Here is a 15,404-nt window from a genome sequence, read left to right as displayed (position 1 = left end):
TGGATGACATGGACATTTTGTGGGATACTGCTTGGAGCTAAAAATGGAGGATAGCGAGTTAATCATTCTACACAGATAAACACCCGTTGCACCCATGGGAACCATAAATTCATAGATTGTAAGGCCAGAAGGGACCTTGGAAGATAATCAGGTCCACCCCCCTGCACCAAGCAGGAAAGATAACTGGGGGTCACGTGACCCCAGCAAGGCACGTGTCTAGTCTCCTCCTGAAGATTTCCAGGGTAGGTGACTGCATCACCTCCGGAGGGAACTTATTCCACAGTCTGGGCATCCTGACCCTGAAGAAGTTTTTCCTGATATTGAACCTGAAATGGTCTTCCAGGAGTTTGTGGCCATTACTCCTAGTTTTCCCCTCGGGTGCCCTGGTGAACAGCTGCTCACCGACCCCTTGATGTACTCCCCCAGTGTAATGGTAAGCTGCTACCAGGTCCCCTCTCAGCCTTCTTTTCTTCAGACTGAAGAGTCCCAGATCCCTCAGCCTTTCCTAATATGACTTGCTGTGTAAGACTCAGATCATATGGGTGGCTCTTCTTTGGACTCTCTCAAGCTTGTCCATGTCCTTGTTAAAGTGTGGCGCCCAGAACTGGACGCAGTACTCCAGCTGTACTCTCACCCGTGCTGAGTACAGTGGAAGAATCACCTCCTTGGCTTTGCTGGAGATGCACTGATTGATGCGTATCAGAGTATTATTTGGCCTACTGGCTACAGCATCACACTGCTGACTCATATTCATACTGTATTGAGCCGTATACTCAACAGTATACTCATATGCCCAGATCACCCCTTCCATGGAAACATACAAGAGGTGAGTCTAGGGTGCAAGAGGGTTTGTTTCTAGTTCTTCCACTGGGCAAGCTGACATTTGCTCCTGCCGCTCACTCCTACAGAGGAAGCAGAGGGTGAACTCACCATCCCACAGGCAACACAGGCTCTACTGTGACAAAACACAAAGTGTTTGTCGTGGGAGACTACAGCCTGAGGGGGACTGAGGGGGCAATCTGCCGCTCCGACTCCTTATCCCAGGAAGTCTGCTGCTTCCAGGAGCCCGCATCCGAGATATTGCAGAGAAGATCCCTAAACTCCTCCAGCCCACTGACCACTATCCCATGCTCCTCATCCACGTGGGCACCAATGACACAGCTCGGAGCGCTCCCAGCCAGGTCATGAGGTGCTACAAGGATTTGGGAGCGGGGCTAAAGGGCCTGGGGGTGCAGGTGGTGTTTTCTTTGATCCTCCCAGTCTTGGGCTATGGGTTGAGGAGGCAGAGGAGGATCCAGGTAGTGAACTAAAGACTGCGGCACTGGTGTTATTGGGAAGGCTTCAGCTTCCATGACCACAGCCTGCTCTTTGGTGAGAGAGGCAGCAAGCTGCTGGGAAGGGACGGCCTCCACCTCTCTCCACTGGGGAAGAGGCTCTTCTCAGCCAGACTGGCTGACCTGCTCCACTGGGCTTTAAACTAAGCCTGCAGGGGGAAGAGGAGACTACTGCCACTGATGGCCACCAGAGCAACTCTTGCAAAGCTAGCGGGCCTAGGGACTTAAGGGAGCCCACCCTTGTCCCAATCTGTGGGCAAGGCAAGGGCTCCCAAGGGGACACTTGCCTGCCTGTACACAAATGCCAGGAGCATGGGGAATAAGCAGGAGGAACTTGTCCTCCTGCTTAACACAAATAATTACAAGGTCATAGGGTTAATGGAGACCTGGTGGGACTCCACCCATGACTGGGCCACGGGTATAGATGGCTATACCCTATACAGGAGAGATCGAGTAGACAAAAGGGGTGGAGGTGTAGCTCTCTATGTCAAGGAGAGCTCCATGTCCCTGCAAGCCAAAATTGGTGCCCAGGGTGGATGGCTGGAGCCCCTCTGGGTTAAAATCAGTGGGGAACACGACTCAGGGGACACAATGGTGAGAGTCTACTACAGACCTCCCACCCAAAGTTCCTTTCATGCGTGGATGACCTCTATCTGACTCAAGAAGTCTACAGGCCAACGAAAGGTAAAGCGCTGCTTGATCTGGTACTGCCAACTGGGGACGACCTAATCAGCGACCTAACAATAGATGGGACGCTGGGTGACAGTGACCACGAACTGATCATCTTCATCATCCGCCATAAAGCTGGCAAGTCAGCCAGCAATACAGAAGTCCTTGACTTTAGGAAAGCTGACTTTGACAAGCTCAGGAGGTCTGTTGGTGAGGCCCTAAAGGACCACAACCCTAAGGGAAGGGGAGTTCAGGAAGCATGGTTCCTCAAGGGAGCGATCCTCGATGCACAAGCTCAGGCTATTCTGTCTCAGAGGAAAGGCAGCAAAAGGGCTCAGCAGCCCCCTTGGCTCTGCAGGGAACTAGCAGACCTACTGTGTCTAAAAAAAGAAAGACCTACAAAGGATGGAGAACTGGATCCAACTCCATGGAGGAATACTCTGCACTGGTCTGGACCTGCAGGGAGTGAACCAGGAAAGCCAAGGCTGCGATGGAACTCCAACTAGCTACAAGTATCAAGGACAATAAAAAGTCCTTTTTTAGATATGTGGGGAGCTGGCGAAAAGCAAGGGCAACATTGGACCCCTGCAAAACCAGATGGGACACCTGACACCCAAGAAAAAGCCAACCTATTAAATGGGTACTTTGCATCGGTCTTTCGTCAGTTCCACAGGACACCCATGCCCATTACTGGACAGGGAGGCCCTGGGGAGGGAGATTCCCTGCCCTCCATCAATGCTGACCTCATGAAGGAACACCTTGAGAGGCTGGACACCTTCAAGTCAGCTGGCCCTGACAATCTACACCCCAGGGTACTCAGGGAGCTGGCTAGCATCATAGCCGAGCCTCTGGCATGGATCTTCGAGAACTTCTGGCACTCTTGGTGTAGTGCCCGAAGACTGGAAGAAGGCCAATGTGGAGCCTATCTTCAGGAAAGGGAGGAGAGTGGATCCAGCAAGCTACAGGCCCATCAGCCTGACCTCTATCCTGGGCAAGGTCTTGGAAAAAGATTATCAAGGAGGCCATCCTCAACAGACTAGCTGACAGCAATATCCTGAGGGATACCCAGGATGGGTTTGTTGTGGGTAGATCTTGCTTGACCAATCTCATTTCCTTCTATGACCAGGTGACCTATCACCTGGACAAGGGAGAGGAGATTGATGTCATATATCTTGACTTCAAAAGAGCCTTCGATCTAGCATCCCATGATCACCCCTTGGCAAAACTGGCCAACTACGGCCTCGGGTCCACAACAATCCGCTGGCTGGGAAATTGGCTCCATGGTCGGACCCAGAGGGTGGTGGTTGATGGAAGTCAATCATCATGGTGTCCTGTGACCAGTGGGGTCCCACAAGGCTCTGTCCTTGGACCTGTATTGTTCAACATCTTCATTAATGATGTGGACACTGGTGTCAGAAGCGGACTGGCCAAGCTCGCTGACGATACCAAACTCTGGGGTAAAGCATCCACACCTGAGGACAGGAGGGTGATCCAGGCTGACCTCAACAGGCTCAGGAAATGAGCAGATGAGAACCTGATGGTGTTTAACACTGAAAAATGCAACGTTCTCCACCTTGGGAGGAAAAACCTGCAGCGTCCTTATAGGCTCGGCAGTGCTACACTGGTTAGCACTACAGATGAAAGGGGGTCATGATTGACCCCAAAATGAACATGAGCCTTCAATGTGATGCTGCAGCTAGTAAAGTGAGCAAAACACTGGCTTGCATCCATAGATGCTTCTTAAGTAAATCCCAGGACATCATTTTCTTGTTGTACTCAGCCTTGGTGAGGCTGCAGCTGGAGTACTGAGTCCAGTTTTGGGCTCCACAATTCAAAAAGGATGTGGAGAAGCTTGAGAGAGTCTAGAGAAGAGACACATGCATGATCAGAGGTCAGAAAAACCCCTTATGATGACAGGCTGAGAGCTGTGGAACTCTTCAGCCTGGAAAAGCGCAGGCTTGGGGTGATCTGGTGGCCACCTATAAGCTTACCAGGGATATTCACCAGGATCTGGGGGAACAATTGTTCACCAGAGCACTCCAAGGGATGACAAGGTTGAACAGTTATAAACTCCAGCAAGACCGTTTCAGGCTGGACATAAGGTAGAATTTCTTTACTGTCTGAGCCCCCAAGGTCTGGAATATCCTGCCATCGGGGCTGGTTCAAGCACCCACACTGAACACCTTCAAGAGAAATTTATCTTGCCGGGATCTTATGACCCCAGCTGACTTCCTGCCCCTGTGGCAGGGGGCTGGACTCAATGATCTTCCAAGGTCCCTTCCAGCCCTGATGTCTATGAAATCCTTTAAATAGCTCTACTCATTTGCAAGACCCACACAGATCTCGTGAAAACACCGAGGCCCAGGTCCATTCATACGGAAGTCCAATAAACTAACTTTGGGGGCCCCTTACATTTTCCACTACCATAAAAGACCTTCAAAAAAGTCAGTATGTCTGTTAGGCCTACCAGGCGAATGCAATTATTGAAGAGTGAATCAGATTCTATTCCGTGTAATGTATCATTAGTGGTGTCAGCCATATTCCAGCAGCAGGTTTTTTCCTCCCAGAGATGATGCAAGAGGAAGAACAAATGTGCCAAATTCATCCCTGATATCACTCCGTTTAAGTCAACAAAATGACACCAAAAATGAGTCACAAGGGTGATTTTGGAGTTTATAACTTTTACTGCTTGACTTGCACATTGAGCAAATTTGATCTGTAAACAAATTACTGAATGAGTTTAAGTCGGAACCGCCAAGACATCACTTTACAGTCACTTTTCTGACAATAGCATGATTCACTTTGGGTATGTCTGTACAGCTAACCCACAAACGCTTGCACCATAGCTGAGAAAATAAGCTCCACCCACCTTTCTCCCCCCTTCTGGTGCACTAGTGAATAGCAGAAGGTAGGGCAGGTGGTTCAGGAGTGGCCTCAAGAGCTCTGAAGCAGCCCCAAGCACTCCAGGCCTGCACTCTGGCTCTCCCAATACAGAGAACCTGGGCTTGGCCCTGAGCTGCCTAGCAGCCAATCCTTAGTGCACTGGAGCAGATGCGAGAAATGAGAAGGGCTGTTCTTTCAGCAGTGATCCCATGAAGACATGTCCCTCAAGACAAATGAGAGCAAGATGGTAGGAGACCTTCAATGCAGCAAGCAAACTAATAATTTATAGGTTCCTTGCATTTCTGAATTAACAAGGTGTTCAGTGAAGAGTGCTAATGGTTCTTTCTGAGCTTTCAGGACCAATTTGTTATACAGTAAAACTATAATTTTTGCTTTTCCTGATATTTGCTTACCCAACCCCAGAGTCTGAAAATAAACCCAGTCTGTGAAAGGGGAGCTGCCCATTTCATTGGTGCACAGTACACGAACACTGTAATTGGTGGAATGCTGTAATCCTTGTAAACCGTAGGCAAATGAAGGGACAGGAATTACTTCTGTTGAGATGTCTTGATCATCATGGGACTCTGCCACCTGTTTCAAGAGGGAAAGCAAGTAGATGTATATTAGGATAACCAGTGTGACAAGCCAGTCTGTGTAATAGAAGAGGGTGCAATTTACACAAATGGTCAATATCTGATCCTATTTAGGATCTGGCAGCAACAGATGCTGAATCAGCAGCACAGTATATTTAAAAGGAACACTGCCAAATTTAAATTCATGAGCCATGTCCTTATTTAATTTAATATGGCAGAGTTTCATTGACTCCAATGCTACTACAATTATTTTACACCAGCTGAGAACATAGGTAAAATATTCTAAAGTCTGGAGGCTATATTACAAACGCATTAGATTGCTAGCAGTACAAAGAATTATACAAATCTTAAATTTTCTTGATGCCATGAATTCTATCCATTAGCTCAGATAAATGAAGAAAGTTAAGATAATGAAAACAGATCAGCTTCACTTCTGGCTATTGTCAGTTCCTAATCAATACCCCACCTTCAAGATTTCTTGATCTAGCACAACGATTCCCAAACTGTGGTACATGTACCCCTGGGGGTATGCAATACATCTCTGGGGGATATGCAGGAGAAATTGCATAATGGAGGGTTTAATTTTCATAATAATAATTGGCATTTAAGGGGTTAAAATATAAAATGTATGCTGGTAGGGGTCCATAGGAAGCTGGTAAATCTGGAAGGGGGTATGCAATAAGAAAAAGTTTGAAACCTCTTATCTAGCATAATGCCACTGGGGGGCAGATTGCAAACATCTCAGAGGCAGGTGTCTGCTTTAATTGTGCAACTCTCTTGACTAGAATTAAAAAGAAAAAGAAACTTGGCATCGTTTCCATTGGTCACACTTTTTTAAAACATGCATTTGTACAAAACCTGAATTTTGGTTTAGATTTCATCTGACAGTGTCCCTTTCCTAAGCAAACACAGCCTCTCTTCCGACCTGACGATAGCAAGAATCTAGAGGTGCACCAATATATCGGTCCATATTTGATTGGCACAGTTAAAAGGAAAATTTACAGCATCTGAAATTGGCTTTTTTTGGCCAATGTAGCTGATAGTGTCACTGATAAACGCTGTGTGCGTGTGCACAATGGCAGCATGCACACAGCCAGGAATGCAGCCTAGCAGCTTGGAGAGCAGAGTCCAGCCAGTAAGTCTGTAGCAGGGAAGGGGCAAATCAAGGCCCCACAGGAGGAAGGGAGCTGGGGTGGGGCCGGGGCATGGGACACAGATGCAGGCAGCTCATCTGGGGGAGAGGGGGACACATGCCCCCAGATTCATGCGCAGGGTGAGGGTGGGGTGCCCATTGTGGGCTTGGAGCCAGGGGCTGCACCAGCCTCTTCCTGGTTGGGGGCTGGGCTAGAGCTGCACTCAGGGTGGGTAGCAGCAGCAATGCTGGGAGCAGGGGCTAGTCACCCCAAAATTCCCTGTAGCTCCCCCTCCCAACGCTGCTGCTGCCCTCCCCACCTCTGCCCACTGCAAATGCAGCCCCAGCCCAGCTCCCCCCCACCAGGAAGAGGCTGACACAGTCCCTGGCTCTGAGCCCACAGTGGGCAGCCTGCCCTTGTCCCGTGTACAAATCTGGGGGGCACATGCCCCCATGCCTCCCCCATGGCTGTGCACAGCAGCAGGGAGCCACCCCCTCTCTCCAACTACCAGGACAAGCCGCCCGCGGCTCCATCCCATGACCTACACTGGCTGGGCAGTGCCTGCCCCTGCCACTGCCCCTCTCTCTCCCTCACTGTGGGGGGCCTTGACATGCCCCCGCATGCCCCTTCCCCACCACAGACTTACCAGCTGGATGCTGTTCTTAAGGCCACTATGCTGCATGTTGCTTACTGGATCAGTATTGGCTGATATGGCTGGTTAATAATTGGCCACCGGTATTGCTCAAAAAAAATCTTTATCAGTGCACCCCTAGAGGAATCCACTGGGTAGCTCCCAGGGTCAAAACAATTTAAAAAGATGGGAACAGAACCTAGACATTCTGATAAAGGTGAAACTGTATTTGCTAACTTTATTTTCATTAACAACTGCTCCCCATCCCAACACACACACACACACACACACACACACACTTCGGACTATAAATTTGCTTAGCTACTAAAACAAAGGAATCTTGACTTGTGTACAGTCTATAATAGACAAACACATTGCTCTTATTGTCAATCAGTGTCATCCTAACCCAGGTGGAAACTATCACTTTGTTTTACTGTACAGTTCTGCCATTCTGGTTAGGCTTCTCTTCTACTTCCCGAGGGGAGGCAAAGAACCTACATTCATTCCCCACCCCCACCCTCTGAATACTTCCAGTGCTGAAAGGAATGAGATGAGCAACATTTTAGCCTCTTCATGTGAGCAGCCCCCTGTCTGAGCCAATGGTGCATTGACCCATAACATGCCAAACAAACAAGAACCAACAACTCCATCCTTCTGTACCCCTCCTAGTAGAAGTACAACCATTCACTCACTGGGGGCCAGAGACTGCATTTTCACATGGAAATGTGGGTCAATGGCTCTTACAAGAATCAGAGCCACGGGGACAGGGAGACAGGGAAGGATGAAACATAATATTTCTGGTGCCAAAACCACAGCAGGAAGCTCAGCTCCCTTGGTCTAGCACTTTTCTGTAAATGGAGTCTTATTGTTGAGTTCATCTGATCCAAGATTCAAGCACGGGGACTCCATTCTCCCAGCACGGAGAGAACGGTCTGCAAGGCTTAGAAAAGCAGCTAGAGACTGCTGAGTGGATGGAATCTGAGCTGCTTTGATTCTGCGCTCTCTCTAGCTCTCCCACTCCAAAACGGAGAGGAGGAGCTCACAACCCAGAGAGATTAGCATTGTTGAGGCTGATGAGCATGCAAGCCAGGAAGAATAGGCTGTACCAACTGGGGCCAACTCAGCACTGTGAGTGGAGGAAGAAATTCATTTTGGTTCATAAACAAGAACAGCAGCCAACACAAAACACTGCCCAAGATGAGAATGATCAACTGTATCCTGATACTCCCTTCCACCAGGGGGTTAAAATAAACCTCACAAGACAATGCTTGCTTTTATTTGGGAAATAAACATCAGAGCATGAGCTCTCCTCCTTCCCATCCCTCTCCCCAAGAGAAAGCAGGTTAGCTTGTGCTGCACTGGTGCTTTGGTTCATCATTGTGCTTCTAATCACCCCTCTCTCCTCCAGTACCAGCTGTCAGCATCACAAAGGGGATCCCCTGAAGCTCACCTCAATGCTGTAATCAGGGAGGGGAGCCAAGGGGCCCGTGTGTGAACACTGCCCAACATTCAAAGTTGTTACAAACCACTCAGTGAAAGACCACGTCTAGTTGCACAGGCCTGGTCTGTTGTAGGAATCATTGCTTCACTCTGCTTGGCTCACTGTCACTAACTCTGTGATCCAGCTTCCAAACAAAGCATGTAACACTAGGGGCCCTGCGACATGTTCAATAGGCCTGTGCAAAACAGCAAGTCTTCACTTTGGATTTAGCTGACTCGGAGGGACAGTGATTTGATTCTGTGATTCGAATCACTGTCCCAATTTAATTTGGCCGATTCATATTCGGAGGTTCAGCCATAGACTATAATGGAGAGTCACTAAAATACCTATAACTGTCATTTCTTTGCAGATTCGGATGAAAACAGCAGGGATGGTAGCCCCTTCTGAGGGCATGAAGCATGCCAAGTTTCAAGATAGGTGCAGGGTTTTCTGTGAAAGTGAACCTCAAGCTGTGCCTTTTCCATATAAGGAAGATCACCCCATCCCCCTCCCTCTTCTCAGGTTCTGTTTGCTGCAAGCCTTCCGAATCTGCAAATCTCTCCGAATCAATCTGGAGACTTCCAATTTGATTCAGACCTTTTAATGGGTCTCCCGATTTGATTCAGATTCAGAGATTTGACCACTGAATTGGGCCAAATCTCCTCTGAATTTAATCAAATACCGAAGCTTTGCACAGCCCTAACGTTCAAGTTAAAGCTGGATAGAAACCAGCTACAGTTCTGGCACATTTTCAAGCACTAATTTTGTAGCTGGTTGGCTTTTATGGCTGGATAGTCATTTTTATGGTGTAATAAAATCTGTGCACGTATGGCTGGTCTAAATTTATTGCGCGATTAACCAGTTAACAGTGTAATATATGTAAAGTGTAGCAGAGGTCTAAGGTTATATTTTGCCTGAAGTTAAGCACCTGGAGTTTTAATTAGGTTACTAAAGACACAGTCTGATTTTCAGAGGTATTGAGCACACAGATATTTCGCTCAGCTCAACTAGAGCTATCATCATCCCTGAAAAATCGGGTACTTCTCTAGGTGTCTAAATGGAACTTCAGTTCTCTCCTTTAGGCTCCCACATTGTAAAATTAAGGCCTACAAATATCTGAGAGAAGGCCTAGCAATGAGACAGATCAGAGAAATCCCACTGTTCATACAGGGCAGGGAGTCTCGAAGGCCATACCTGAACAGTACAAGAGTGAAGGGGAGAGCGACCATCAAATCCTGGAACCCACGTAATGCTGGCATTGTAACTGGTGACTTGGGTTACCGTCACATTGATAGGTGGGAGAGGCATTGCTACAAGAAAAGCAGGGAGGAAGGGGAAAACTCTTTAATACACACAGAACTGAGCAGATATGCACATACAGGAAATTTGGAGCTTGGATCTTAAACTCAATGAAGCCATGAACTGTAATGAAGCCAAACCAAAGCAGGCCTTTGGAGATAGTCCCTGATTGTTGCCAATGGAAACTTATAATGCCTGCTTGACAGGGATTCTTCCTTAAAATAATCTTCTACTTTGTTCTCTTAAACAACGATCTCTCTGAATTGACCTTTATATGGAAGAGTGGTCTAATGTGTCATGTTTCAAAGGCCTGAGAGTCCATGGAACAAGAGATATATTTCAGTTTAAAGCCCAGATTCTCCATTTCTCCTGGACTGCATTCAGTGGTGAGAGGAGGAAGGTAGTTTTAAATCACCTTTATACCTACAATGTTCTTTGTGCTCCCAGAAGTCAGTTCAACCATGCACATTAGTAAAAGCAGCCTGAAGTCTGCTCTAACTTACGCTTGGCTGCAGCTGCTCTCTAGAGGTCATTTCTCAGGTGAAAATAGTTAAGACTGCAGCACATTCCAGTTAGGTCCTGTCCATCTGTACAACTCCTACACTGAAGGCTATGAGAGAAGGTGGCATTAAGCAAGTCTTCATCATCCTACCAGTGTTACGAGGTCCCAGGGCAGGAACTGTGCTTTCTTAACAGAACAGGGGCTTTGAGGTTGACATTAGGTTGGTATTTAGGCTGAGAAATGAACACAGGTCTCCTTTCTATGGACTTCCTACATGAATAAATCACTTAAGTGCTGTGCCTTGGTTTCCATGTAACAAGATAGTAACTTTTTGTGTCCTAGCTTTTGTCTGTCTTTACAATTTAGGCTATAAGCTCCTTGGGGAAATAAATGTCTGTGGGTTTGTTTTCACTGCAAAGTGAGCTAAGATTATAACTCAAATGTTGCCTCTAACTCAAGTTCTTGCTACATGCAAAAATCTTTAACTCCAGCAAGATACTGCTTCAAGACGGCAGGTTCATCAAGGGATACAGGCTCTAGCTCTAGCGAGCACAGACTGCCAATTGTGAACATGCTCACTATATAGTATGAATGCAGGCTAGCGCTACTCAAGCACAGTAAGACCTCCCACCCGAAGTCTTCCCACAGTCCCCTTTCAGACCAGAAAGGGACAAACGTCCTCCCCAAAAATCCCTGAAAAAAAATTCAGTGACTCAATTTACTGTGTCATGAAGAACTATGGGACAGAACCCCAGAAATGTTAGTGTCACATTACTGAGTGCAACACCAGTGGGAAAAGAAAAAGCTGAATGTTAAGATAAGTTAACTACAGTGAAGACATACCCTCTTATTGTGTGGTTTTAGAGTGCCTAGAACAATGAGTCTTTAAACTTGATTGGTGCCTGTGGGAGCTACAATAATAGTAATTTTCTTTTGGAATGTATCCAGCACATTGTGGGCATCACTGGGAGTGCATAACGAACCACAACAATGAAACAGGAGGGGGAGGAGATTTTAACAGTTTGTAATTGTCCCATCAAAAAATGTTTGTCCATGGAGACATAGAAGAAGAGTCAGTAATAAATTAGAGACCCAGAGGCCCCATATATCTGTGAAACAGCAAGACCTGATCCATAAACGTACCTAGCTTTCCTTACACAAGCAGCTTCTTTAAAGTCAATGGGATTACTCACATGCTTCAGAGAAAGAACACATATCTATTGGATCAAGACCTAAATATGCATTTCCTACACGTTCTGCTCTGTCTGAAGCCATCAGAAGTTTCACCCTTTACTTAAATGGGAGCAGAGCCAGATCAGCAGCATGGATCATTTGTTAACAAGCAAGCTTCCCTCACTTTATAACTATTCCTTTCAACATATTTTTGAGGAATGGAATACAAGAGGCTACAGTACGTGATTGGGAATATGAAAGCTTGGGTCCTTTCCCCTGCAGTGCAGCAAATTTTGTGACATCTGGTGAGCCCCTGAATCTCTTGGTGCCTCCCTTCCTGTGTCTACAAACGATCACCTCCCAGGGGGGCTGGAGAGATTCATGTGTTGCTGTCTGATTGTGAAATAGTTTGAGAAGATCAACTAAATGCAATTATTACAAAATATATGAAAACTTTTATCCTTGAAGTCAGCCTGCTTCTTTATGTTCAGTTTACTGAAAAAGGAGTCCGTTCTTTATTTAGCTTGTCTATACATTAAATATATTTCAGATTAAGATACAGCATGAATTTAAAAGGGCAACAGATTTGTGAGTTAAACCAAGTAGGAAAAAGGCACTCATATCCCAAAATAAAAGTGGCCGCTGGGGGAGCTATTCTGCAACAGCTAATTTCCATGTATAAACAAGGTTTTTGGGTGACAGCACCAAATGTTTTTGAATTATGTTATACATAACAGCAGAAGAGGCAGTTGCATTGAGGGAGGTCACCATAAAGGAAAACATAACCCATGAAGTGTCAGTCTAAACTTGGCTATTAAATTTTAACACATTAACCAGCATGATAGTAAATTCTGGTTAGACACAGCTGTTTGTTCCCAATTGCATTTAGCCCTAGCTGTGAACAAATGTGCATGATGTGGCTAGGCCAGAATTTAAAAAAATCAAGTTATATATTGTGTTGTTAACATACAATTAAAAAAATAAAATGTCAAACACAAAGATGCCCTCAGAGGAAGGTGTGGGGGGGAGGAGATATGCGATTATCTCTCTCTCTCGTTTCAGTTATTTGGCTGAAGGGAGAACATGACAAAGGCTCAGGGACTCAGAGGAATGTTTGTTTATGGAAGGCCTAGAAATCATTCATTTAAAATGAGATTTTAAAGGGTACCAAACACAAAAATCCATAAAAGCATTGTCAATCTGTGCATTTTAATGGCCCCTAGTGATCTCTTTCCCTCTCTCCTTCCAGTGTCTAATGAGATGCCAGTACATTGCAAAAAGGAGGGAAAGGTCTCTCCAGCTCCAAAGACACATCTGTCTCTGGGAAGGGAAGATTTCTCTTGTTACACTTTTAGATTACATCCAGCCATATCTTTAATGAACGATTCTGCTGCCTTGACTCTCTCATTTTTAAGGAAAATCTGTTATTTTACACCATGTTTCCATTCCTGACTCAGCTGTGGTTTGTTTTCAATTGCCAATTTCACTGCAGGGATATGGGCCTGCATATCAAACAGTGAGAAGCCATTATAGCACAGTGCATTGTTTCATTAGCTCAGAGCTGTAACCAGCACAGCTCTAAGGCAACTTGAAGACAGCCCGTGAAGTCAACATCACCCCTTCATCCCCTCCCCAAAATGGAACTCCCCCAGCCACTCTTTCACCCAGTTCTCTCACCTTTAATTTGGACAGTGGCTGTCCGGGATGAAGACAGTCCCTTTACATTGTGGGCTTCGCAGGAGAAAACTGCGCTTTGATTAATACCTGGAGATTGGCCAAGGAAAGAAAAACAAAGAAACACAAATGGCTATATAATCCTGCTTCAACCTCCAGCAGAATTTCAATTATGTTTGACATCCAACTCATACCATACATGCAACTGGACCTGAACTGGATGCAAGTGGATTTTTTTGTGTGTAATTAACATGTCATTTGCTTTGTATAAAATGAAGACCATGTGGGCTTGTACAGGAGCCCCCCCACTGGTGTTTTACACAGAACACCAAAAGCAAGAGAAGCTGGAAGCAGTAGTGTGAAGCCAGGAGCTCTCTCCTCATGCCTGCCGTTTTGTTATTACTAACCTCAGCCTCCTGCCCCTGCTTCCCTTTGATTGTTAGCTGCACTCACTGATTGTGAGTTGTGTGTGCAAGGCCTATGTTTACCCATGTGTTTACTCCCTGCCTATTGCAGCAGATACCTGATGCTCATCAAGAGCTCTGGGCACAACTGAAATCCAAAAATCCAATGCACTGCAAACAGGCTACAAATCTAGTTTAAGTCACAAGGAAACAGGGTTTGGTGCTTCCAGCCTACAGACAGGTTGCCCCTTGCCCTTCACCCTGAATAGCCACACACAACAATGCAAAATAAGGGTGAAGTGGACATGAAATGCTAGTGAAGCAGAACAGAAGTACTGACACCCAGCTCGCATGGATACAAGTCACTAGATGATGGACAGGGCATGGCAGGGTCAGGCCTCTGCATCCCAAAGCCAAAGCATACTGTAGGACTGTTGTTGACAGACAACTCTGAGAAGCCCAAGATCAACGTTTCCAAATTAATCAGGTTTGAGATGCACTGGCAAAGTCACCTGGAGAAGAAAATCCAGCACTTGCCATCACTATGCTTGCCCTTAGTCTGCTCTATAGGGCTCTGTTCAAGACAGGCCAATAATTGAAATGGCAGCTGTGCTTGCAGGTTAGGTGGGAGATGCTTTCTCCAAGCTGTGTACAGCGAGTAGCTTGCACCGTGCCTGCCTTCGCTGCATCTGACTCATCTTCAGCAGGACTGAAATTGACAGAGAATGAAAAGCAGGAGGGGTGGAGGAGAGGAGGTGGAAGAAAGAAGAGACTGCAGGGAATAAAAGAGCGAAGCATTTTAATATCTTCCACTTATCCCACCTAACCACTGAGAAAAGCATTCCAGCTGGCAACTGACCAGGCAGTATTGCTATTATTCAGAGTGCAGTAGTGCCCAGATTGTAGTAGGCAGAGAAACAAATCATCTTTGCCCCAGGAGTTTACAACAGACCTTGTGAACCCAGATTCCCTTCCTCCCCCCACCCAAATGCTTGCTTGGCAGCCCTGCTTTCCCAACACAGCAATCTGCTCCCCACATCAGCCAGGGGCCAATTGTTTGCTTAGATCAAGACATTTGTTTTAGTTAGTTACTGCTTTAATAATTATTATTTTTACTAATTCCATACTTTCTTCTGCCAAACCAAGCTCATTCCCTCACCCTCCCTGCCCCCAAAACTCAGCCTGTTCTAACAGGCACCGTGACCATTCATTATCAAGATATGCAGCTTCATGCCTTGAAAGCTGTTTGCTGTTTCAAAGGCAAGACCAACAGGCAAAGCCCAGGGACTACCAGAATGTGGTATTTTCTAAGTAACTGCTGGCTGAATTTCCAGTCCAGAGGATTTATGTTCCTTAATCCTCCTCCTGGTTTGAAAAGGACAAGATAAACATGACAGACCACTCACTATTTTAGATCTAAGCACCTCTCTGCCTGGCAGGGGTTGAATCCCTAGAATGAGAGCACACCTCAGTTGGCCACCACCCCAGGATTCTGCAGAAGGATAGTAGGAATGGGCTTTCCACTAGCTAACAACATTGTTTCTTAGGTCTAATGCTCAGAGCAACATCAGCTTAGACCAGGAAGAGCTAGCCTCATGGAGCATTTTCACGTGCTGGGGGGGGGGGGGG

The 15,404-nt window shown here is 46.4% G+C and overlaps 1 protein-coding gene across 1 annotated transcript in view; it reads right to left on the bottom strand.

Moving 5' to 3' along the window:
• TYRO3 (TYRO3 protein tyrosine kinase) overlaps nt 1-15,404 on the bottom strand; it is a 99,270-nt gene that overhangs the window by 68,485 nt on the left and 15,381 nt on the right. Inside the window, exons 5-7 of the mRNA XM_019519935.1 lie at nt 13,375-13,461; nt 9,918-10,033; nt 5,300-5,477 (exon numbers count right to left, since the gene is read on the bottom strand). Of these exons, the coding sequence (XP_019375480.1) occupies nt 5,300-5,477; nt 9,918-10,033; nt 13,375-13,461 (381 nt within the window). The remainder of the gene's footprint in view (nt 1-5,299; nt 5,478-9,917; nt 10,034-13,374; nt 13,462-15,404) is intronic.

This window comes from Gavialis gangeticus, unplaced genomic scaffold, assembly GCF_001723915.1.
Source record: "Gavialis gangeticus isolate Ggan-Ray unplaced genomic scaffold, GavGan_comp1, whole genome shotgun sequence".
NCBI classification, from domain to species: Eukaryota; Metazoa; Chordata; order Crocodylia; family Gavialidae; genus Gavialis; species Gavialis gangeticus.
This window is presented reverse-complemented; position numbering and strand designations above follow the sequence as displayed.